Source organism: Pteropus vampyrus, unplaced genomic scaffold (genome assembly GCF_000151845.1).
Source record: "Pteropus vampyrus isolate Shadow unplaced genomic scaffold, Pvam_2.0 Scaffold202, whole genome shotgun sequence".
NCBI lineage: Eukaryota > Metazoa > Chordata > Mammalia > Chiroptera > Pteropodidae > Pteropus > Pteropus vampyrus.
This window is the reverse complement of record NW_011888983.1, coordinates 2,004,854-2,014,203: the sequence shown is the minus strand read 5'-3', so window position 1 is coordinate 2,014,203 and position 9,350 is coordinate 2,004,854. Positions and strand designations below refer to the sequence as shown.

General features: G+C 49.7%; 1 protein-coding gene across 1 annotated transcript in view; it reads right to left on the bottom strand.

The window, feature by feature from the left end:
* ADAMTS14 (ADAM metallopeptidase with thrombospondin type 1 motif 14) overlaps nucleotides 1–9,350 on the bottom strand; it is an 82,608-nt gene that overhangs the window by 9,910 nt on the left and 63,348 nt on the right. The window contains exons 13-17 of the mRNA XM_011372187.2: nucleotides 7,424–7,557; nucleotides 6,913–7,036; nucleotides 5,829–5,909; nucleotides 1,815–1,978; nucleotides 154–322 (exon numbers count right to left, since the gene is read on the bottom strand). Coding sequence (XP_011370489.1) covers nucleotides 154–322; nucleotides 1,815–1,978; nucleotides 5,829–5,909; nucleotides 6,913–7,036; nucleotides 7,424–7,557 — 672 coding nt within the window. The remainder of the gene's footprint in view (nucleotides 1–153; nucleotides 323–1,814; nucleotides 1,979–5,828; nucleotides 5,910–6,912; nucleotides 7,037–7,423; nucleotides 7,558–9,350) is intronic.

Genomic DNA, 9,350 nt, shown 5'->3' with positions numbered 1-9,350 from the left:
TCAAGGAAAAACTGAGACATGAGCTAGGGACATGTTAAATGGTGACAATGTCAGCCTTCTGGCCACTCCTGTTCCTCTCCTTCTGAGAGGCTCTGGGCTGCCCCTACAAGGCAGCTGGATGGCTGGGGCAGCTGGGCCTGGGTGGGCCAGTACCTCCTCCACAGGCCTTGGTGCAGGGGGCCCAGCTCTTGAGCGCCCACTCATAGGTGTCCGTCTCCTCCAGGAGTACATTGTTGCTCCCAATAAGGGGGAGCAGGTCCTCATGGATGACATATTTGTAGGCCAGGCTGCTGCGGGGACCTCCCTCAGCTGGGGGGAGCACCTGAGGGAAGATGGAGGAGATGGTAGAAGACTAGAGAACAGAGAAACAAGGCGAGCATGTGGGGACAGGGCTGGAGGGGTCAAAGGGAAGGATGTGGGGTCAGAAGCAGAACTGGCGAAAGCCAGGAGGACAGCACCAAGCATGGCCTGGGGAGGCCATTCAGACCAGCAGCCACAAGGCAAACTCAGGCTAAGCACCTACTGTGTGCCAGGCCCAAGCACAGCCTGTGTGCTTTTCCCTCCCCCAGACCTAGGCTCTAACAGGGGCAGGAACGATGTCTGTTGGTCTGTTCACTAGAGCATCCACACTGCCTGACTCTAGAGAAAGTCAATAAATTATAGACTGGATACTAGACTGACCAGATACATGATTACAAACATTTTCTCCCATTCTATAGCTTGCTTCTCACTTTCTTGATAATGTCCTTTGATGTACAAAAGTTTTCAATTTCCACAAAGACCAATTTATCTATTTTTTCTTTTGATGCTCATGCTTTTGGTATCATATCTAAGAATGCAACGTCAAAAGATTTATCCCTGTTTTCTCTAAAAGTCCTATGGTTTGAGCTCTTATGTTTAGGTCTTTGATCTATTTTGAGCTCATTTTTGTATATGATGTCAGGTAGGGGTCCAACTTCATCCTTTCACATGTGGATATCCAATTGTCCCAGCACCATTTGTTTAAGAGATTATTCTTTCCCCCATTGAATGATCTTGGTATCCTTATTGAAAATCAACTGGCCATAGAGGTATGCACGGTTAATAACTATAGGGTGCATAGAAAATACATGTTGGATTGAATGAACGTATTGACACCAATAAGCCTCAGACCCTGCCCTCCAGAACCTCCCCAACTAGAGAGGGTAGCACCGGGAACAAAGCCTGTCCCAAGTCCCCAGCACTAGCTGTTACCAAGTGCACTGCAGACTGAGCCCCTACTGGTCTGGTTTCCTGGGTTAACAATCCCTGCTCTATAAGCCCTGGCCTACGGTCTAGGAAGAGGGGCTGTGCAGAGGTGGGCCCCAGCCCTGACAGTGGCCCTGTACTCCTCTCAGAAAGCCAGTGGTGCCAGACAGCAACACTGGGTCAGTCTCCAACTCACTTTTGGCAATGCCATAATGCACACTGATTCTGGATGATGCCAGGACAACACAGGAAATGAACCCAGGTCCCTCCCGTTCCTTCCAGGCCCCATTTGTGACCCTACATTAAGGAGAACACACTCCCTTTGCGTGGCGTCTCTAGTCTGAGAGCGAGACAACTGTTTCTTTTTCCTTCTTCACTTGCCATACTGCCAGCCTTTAAGCACAAATGAGGAGCTGGCCTGGGATGGAGGCCACCTTGGCCTTGCCCAAGCTCCTGAAGACAATGGAACAGAAGGATTTCCACCAGGCTTGTGCTTGACAGCAGAGTCAGTGAGCTAGGGAGACTGGGCCGGTGCTGGGGTGGGGGGTGAACAGGAATCACAGTACAGGGCTGGGGCTGGGGCTCACCAGGACAGCAATGGCTTCAGGCAGGGGCCCGCTGGTCCTGAGGCTTTCCTTGGCATCCTCCACCGCATACTCCCACTCCAGGCCCACTGCGGTAAAGGTCCGGCTTGTAGCTTCCTTGCCCTTGGGGTTGAGGATGAAGCTGCCTGTGACCTGGTTCTTCACGACTGGTCAAGGAAAGAGAGGCACACAGATTTCTGCTCCCCTCCACAGGAGCAAGGGCCAGATCTCTTCAGGGATTTCAAGGCCTTCCCAGTGAGTTCTGCAGGATCCCCTGTCTACCTGTCACTCCTTCCCACCTGAGCCTTCCCCCAGTCAGATGGGCCACCACACTGCCTCCACAGTGTCCCTGCCTCTGGACCCTGGTGTATACCATTCCTCCCACCCTCGCTGTCTTCCCTTCTTCCTGCCTGATTAATAGCCACCTATATTTAAGGCTCAGCACGATTCTCTTCTCTTCAGGAAGCCTTTTTGATTGTCCAGTCCTCGGAGATTTACCCTCCCTAAAGCTTCTATAGCAGAGCATAGAAGTTAAGCATACAGGTTCTGAAGTCAGATTGATCACAGGGAAGCGCCTTAGCCTTCCTGTGCTGCCTCAGTTTCACCTTTTGTAAAATGGAAATAATTGTGCCTAGATCTTAGGGCTGCTGCCCTTTGAGTACTCCCCCAGGGGCTCTTGGGACAACTAAAGGAGTTCATATATGAAAAGTACTAGGCAGAGAGCATGGTATGCAGTAGGTACTTAATACACGGTAAGCATTATTATTATCATCAGAAAAGTGCCTGACTTTTAGCACTGCTGAGATTATAAATGTCTCGTCTCTCTCACAGCCTGTCAGCTCATCTTCTTTTCCGTGTCCTTGGCCCAGCCAAGAGCCTGGCTGGAGTGAGAGCTTTTTCAATATCTGTAAATTTCTACCCCTTAAAATCCCAGTCAGTGGGTAACTAAAAGGCACTGGGTGGGAGGTGTGTAGGTGCAGACACCCTGGCAAAGGCCTGAGTTGCTGACCCGGCTGCCCTGAAAGCAGCGCGTTAGGGCTGCAGCCTGGGACTCAAGCCCCTCAGCCAGGTGGGGACAAGGAAAGGCTCCAGAGCCCTGGAGTGGCCCCTCTTGGTGCAGGTTAAGATCATGGAGTATAATTGTAATACAAGAGCTAACAATCTAGAGCACTAACCACATACTGGTCACCCTGCTAACTGGCTCAGTAGACTCCTCACACATCCTGAGGTTGACACTATTCTTAATTCAGATGCGGAATCAGAGGCTCCAAGAAGGGCAGAATTTGTCTTAGACACACAGTAGGCTGTTGGCCCAGTCTCTGGAGGGCCAGCATGCCAGCTGAGGGGGAGAAGGAGAGATGCCCCCTTATCTCTGATATCACTTAGCCCTCAAAATCACTAGACCCTCTAGGATCTGAGCTGGGCAGCTCCTCAGGCAGGCCCGGCCTCAAATCTTCCAACTGCCCTTGTCTATTCTCACATCTCACAGCAGCTGCCATCCTCACCCGCTGCTGTACGCCCCTCATTCAGAGGGGTGGTGGGCTGGGCTCAGCATGGACTCTACCATCCAGGCCTAGCTCTGAATCCTGGCCCTACCACTGACCCCCTCTGTACCTTAGACAATTATCTTAACCTCTTGGAATCTCTTTCCCCTACTACAAAATGGGATATAACAAAAGCTTTTATGAGGCTTAAATGAGATAATATATGAAAAGTGTCAACTCAAGGCCTAGCGTACATGGTAGATATTAACAGCGTGACTTCTCTTCCTTTTAAAGAGCTGATGTCCCCAAATTCCAAGAGTCTAACAAATTTTGACAGGGCCTTGGCCTTCACTGCCAAAACTGACACCTGTCTAGGCTTCCCCAGAGAACACATATCAGGCACACACACGCACGTACACACTCACACATACATAGTTCGCACATTTTTACCAAGGGCCCACCATGTACCTCACACATGTATGATCGTACAACCTGTGCCAATGTCAAGTTCCACTCCCCTCCCCGACCTGGCTCCTGCAAAGTTTCAACCCTTCAGTGAACTCACCTGATAAACACACAGGCAAGTGTGCTTGCACTGAATCTACCCCAGGTGCTAGGATCTACCCCTGCCTGACCTCTATAGAAGTTACCTGGATCACTCCCTACCTGCAGAAGATCAAGGCACTAGACTTCCAGAGATAGGGAGAGAGAAGGGGCTGGCGAGAAAGCCCAAAGGACTGCTGATATTATGGAATCATCCTTAAGGTGTAGTAATAGCCTGTGAGCTCCATCCTCTTCCTGGAGTAAATGACCCTTCTCTTCTTGCCCTCACCTCTCCCCTGGTCCTTGTTCTGGCACAATTCCCCACAGCCAAAGTGGCAAGTGGGCGGGGAGTTGGCCGAGCCAAAGCCCTCCAAACTCACACTCCCCGTGCAGCAAGGTGTAGCTGACAAGAGCAGGGGGCTAAAGACAGAAGACCTTGGCCCAGCCTGGCTCATCCCATAGGTGAATCAGGGCACATAAGCTACTTTGGGCCTCCATTTCCCTACGCTCATTGGCTGCTTGGACTACACCCTCTCAGGTGCCTTCTAGGTCAATGACAGCTGTGCTAATGTAGATGCATTTTCCAGGGGAGACAAGTTCTGCAGGAGACTTTTAAAAAATGTTTGTATTATTTTGATGATAATCTAAAAATATAAATGTCAGCATTTTTGTGATATATAAACCTGCCCAGAAAAAATATATTTTGTGTTCATATTTATGACAAGTCGATGCCAAGCAGTGTGACTTTGTGAGCATAATTGGTAGGAGGGACCTCTGTGACATCCCAAAGCTGGGTGACCTTGTAGCCCATGTGCCCTCTGTAAGGGGTATGGACACAGACAAGTATGGGAGAACCCATCCATTGCCCAAAGAGCAAGCAACAGCCGGCTGCCTGCTTGTCTGCCAGGCCCCTGCTCCAAACCATGTTTATGTTTTTTTAAATTCAGATATAATTCACATACCATACAATCCACCCTTTTAGAGTGTGCAATTCAGTGACTTTTAGTATATTCACGAGGTTGTGCAATCATCATCACTGTCTAATTCCAGAACATTTTCATCATCCCCAAAAGAAATCTGACACCCATTAGCAGTCACTCCCCATTACCCGCTCCCCCTAGCCCCTGACAACCACTAATCTATTTTCTATCTCTATGGATTTGCCTCTTCTGGACATGTTCGTTTTTTGACTGCCAACTTATTTGCAGCAAAAACAAAACAAACGAACCAACGAAACATCTTTTTCATTACACTAATGTTTGAATTTTATTGATTTATTTGGAAGCCAAATAAATCGATACTTTCATCTGTCTTGACTATACAGTTGTATAACTGTTATAAGTATAAAGGGTAGACATCTAGTTTAGTGACCATGTGTTTGTCTTTATGATGAGAATAATTGAAGGGTCCATGTGGTAGACTGCAAAAATGGCTACATATTCATCCTATTTCTGTATGCACGCCCCTTTGCTCTGTCTCACATCAAGAGATGATCTGTTTCTACCCCATGAGTCTGGGTTTGGCCACAAGACATGCTGGAGCCAATGGGACATTAAAAAGCATGACACAAGCAGAGACCTGAAAAGTTCTTGAACACTAGGACTGTCTGCTCTTGCCTCTCCTGAGACCGATGTGACAGACACCACATGCATAACCCTGGGCTAGCCTGCTGGAGACATGACCCTGTCACCCCTGTGACCTCAGCAGACAGCCAGTACCAACCAGGTCCCTATAGACCCACGGCTGACTGCATTTGCAAGAGTGAGTCCAGGAAATTAGGTAGAAGTGGCAACCAGCTAAGCCCTGCCCAAACTGCTGAACCACAGAATAAAATAAAATAAAAATAAAAATAAAAAGGGGTTCTCTGCCATTTTCAAATTTGTGAAATCCTCCCTGCATTTGAATCCTCCCCTCTGCTCTCCAAGATCCCTCAAACCTGTGGGCAGGTCCCAGGGCCTGGCTGCCCCTCTCCCAGCACCCTGGCACTCACCAATGTGGTGGGAGGTCTTCTCCAGCTCCTCAATCTGGATGTGCCTGGCACCTGCTGGGATCTGTACCAGTTTGAGAGCTCCTGCCACAGAGAATCCAGAAAAGCTATAAGCACCGTGAGCTGGTGGTCCCACTACCCAGCAGACCCCACTTCCCTTCATCCCTACAGGTACCCAGGAATCTCAGTTTCCTGATCTGGAGAACAGGCATGGGCCTTTCCCCACAAGGTGCTGAGAGGATCAAATGAGCTGCTGTAGCTAAAAATGCTCCATGAACTCTAAGGGGCGCCCTCGGTGTGTTAGCAGCTATTATTTCCCACTTTCTTGACCCTCTTCTTCTTTCCTGACTTTCCCTCCTCCCTTTCTTCTCACGACTTAAGCCATTGTAGGGATTTAGCAGGCCATGCAGATCCACGTGGCTGCCCTGGGCCCCCACAGCCCTCTCGATCTGAGGCCTGGAAACAAACCTTTCTCAGGGCCACCAATCTACCCACAATAAGAAGAGGTGAGACAAAGCTGTAACATCCTCAAAAGGGAAATGGATCTAGTTCCTACTACAGTGTAAAGAACTAATATCTAGCCTTTTTAATAGCAAGTTTGGCCAAACTGGAGGTAGGGAGGGAAGTCAAGGAACTCAAAGGTACCAAGAATTCAAAGCAAGAGGCATCACAGGGTTTTTCTGTTTTTAAGTGAGACAAGAAAGGAAAAGATCACCAGTTCCATCTGAGCCACACTTTCAGACCTGTCTGAATCCTCGCTCCCACCAACAGCCCCAGAGCCAAAGAGATAGCTGAGCTCCTATCACAACACATTGCCTAGCAGGAAAATGCTTCTGAGCTCCTGGCCCCAAACCCAGGTAGCAGATCACCTAGAAAATGAGGTGACCAGGTATAGCTTCTGGTTTATCAGTCCTGGGAAGCCTAGGAAAGTCTAGAGACAGCTTCTAAGGCCCCTTCTCCCCACTGTGAACTGTGGCCCAGCTCAAAGAGGAAGGTCCTACCTGAAGGACAGCTCAGGATCTAGGAACCCTGGCTAGGCCAGAATCCCAGTCAATCCTGGTCATCCCTCCAGCCCCAGCCTGCTCACCTGCTTGTTTGGAGGCCTTGCCCAGCGTCCCCTTCACAGTTCTGCAGTGGGAGTTGTCACCGCCACAGACCCCGCATTTGTCATCTGCCTTCATGGACCCCACCTCCTTGTCACAGCCGACAGGCTGAAGCCAAAGGTGGAATCAGTGGGAGGAGGTTCCCAAGCCCCTATCACCACCCTGGGGTCAGCAGCCTGTGGTTCCCTCCCTGGTCCCCAGGCCCCAGACACCAGGGGATGCTGGACCAAGAGGCCTTCCTGGGCAGGGCTCTGCCACAAACTCACATGTGACATGGGCAAGGTCTTAAAACTGGCCACTCCTCTCCTCTCGAATGGGACTGGATTGTTTGGAGGCCTTCCCAGCACTCCAGGGCTATGTTGAGGATATAGGGGTGTCACGGGTGAGGACAATGAGGCAATGCTTGTCTTCATAGGGAGTAGAAGGGGTAGGCAGTGTAGTCCTCCAGTCCTCTGGGGCTGGCAGAGGGTGGGTGGCCCGGAGTGGGGCACCTACCACACACTCGCCACGGGCACAGATGCTGTAGGGATCCCGGTAGCTGCATCGTGTCCCATCATGGACCACCTGGTTCATGAAGACCACGTCCCCTGTGTCCTCTGACTGGCAAATCAGCTCACACTTCTGGGTGTCTATGGGGAAGGAAACCACAGTGAATGTTTAGCTGGGCCAGGAGAAAGTGGGCTGACCCAGGACAACATCAGCACATGGCCCAAGCAGAAAGTGCCGGAACCAGCTCTGGACAGAGGGGAGCACTGGGACTGGGGCTTAAAATTTCTATGTCCCTTATTTATTAGCCATGTGACCTTGGGCAAATTATCTGACTTCTCTGGGCCTTCGTTCCTTATTTCTTATCATCGATCAGTAAAATGTCCCATAAGTTTGTTGAAAAAAAATCAAGCGATAAAATAATAACAACAATAATAAGCCAACACTCAGTGAATGCTTACTGTGTGCCAGATGTTCCCCAAACACTTACACATTCTTCACATATAACTTTAATTGCTTTTTGTGAATCAACTCATTTAAAACTCTCAATACCTCTAAGGAAGTTGCTTCTGAGATTACAAAGGAGGAAACCAAGGATGGGAGAGTTTAAGGTATTAGCTCAAGGCCACTCAGCCACACGATAAGTGTGAGAGCCAGGATTCTAATCTAGGCAGCCTGGCTTGAGTCCTGCTCTGACCTCTACATACATTTCACCAGTCACACCTACGATGGAGTATCTATACATGCTTCTAACATTAGAAAGCTGCGTGAAAGACAGGCAGAACAGTGGTCTGTGTTTGGGTTTGTAAAATGGAACAGCAGTGAAAGAGGGTCCTTTCAAGTCCTAACAATTAAATGTTTTCTTCTCTGTCTCGGCTATTGATGTCCTAAAAAGGAGGTTCCAGAGAACATATAAACACTCACTGTGTTTCTTAGAAAAAGGGAGGTCGGGACTTAGCTAACTTCCTGGAATTTGTCTAAAAGTCCTGGGAAAACCCTAAGTCCAGCCACCCCATCAGACTACACCACTCCTCACAGTCCCTCGCTGCCCCATGCTGTGGCGGCTTGCTTGGGTTCTGACTGGCTCTGCAAGGCTTTCGAAGCAAGCTCCTCTCTTGGCCAAATTTCTAAGGAACCGTCTGGCTCCTGTCCCGGTCCCCGGGCTTTTGGGTATACCTAGCACTCAGGATTCGAGTCCAAAGCCACAACATCCAATTCCACTTTGGACTTTATACACAGGAGCCAGATTCCCGGTGGGACCTAGGCCAGCGCCGAGGGGTGTGGGCTCCAACTGTCCCAAAGAAAGTCAGGACCCTGACCACTACGCCCCAAACAGCTGGGTCTTGGAGCAGCAATGGAAGCCAGCCCGCAGTGGCAAGGGAGTGGCGAGCTCCCCAGAGTGAAAGGAATCCAAGCAGAGGGAAGACAGTCCACGTAAGCATGTTCCAGAGGGGCCTGTGCACTAGCAGGTAATCAGCAGGCCTCTGAGGTCCTTTCCAACTTGAAGATTATCATTCCAAACATGAGCTGAAGAGCTGCGGGTCCTACAATTGATAATCGAGACAGGGCTACAAGGTGGTGACCAGGGCTTAGGAAAGGAAAAGCCGTTCTAATCAGCACTGTCTGAAACTGAGAGCTACATGGTAGGGGTGAGCACTCTGGAAGGATAGTGCAGAGACTGGCAGGGGGAGGTAGGCTCAGAGGATTGTTAAAGATTACAAAGGAGGAAACCAAGGATGGGAGAGTTTAAGGTATTAGCTCAAGGCCACTTGAGTTAAAGTTAAGGGTCCTTTCAGCCTGAAGTACCATGAATCCCAGCCCTTCGATGGCTTTTCTCTGCCACTACAAGAGCCATCACTGGAAATGTTCCACAACAGATAGCACTGGCACTGGCTTTGCCACCTCTGTACAAGTCCCAAGACCCGTGTCTCTTCCA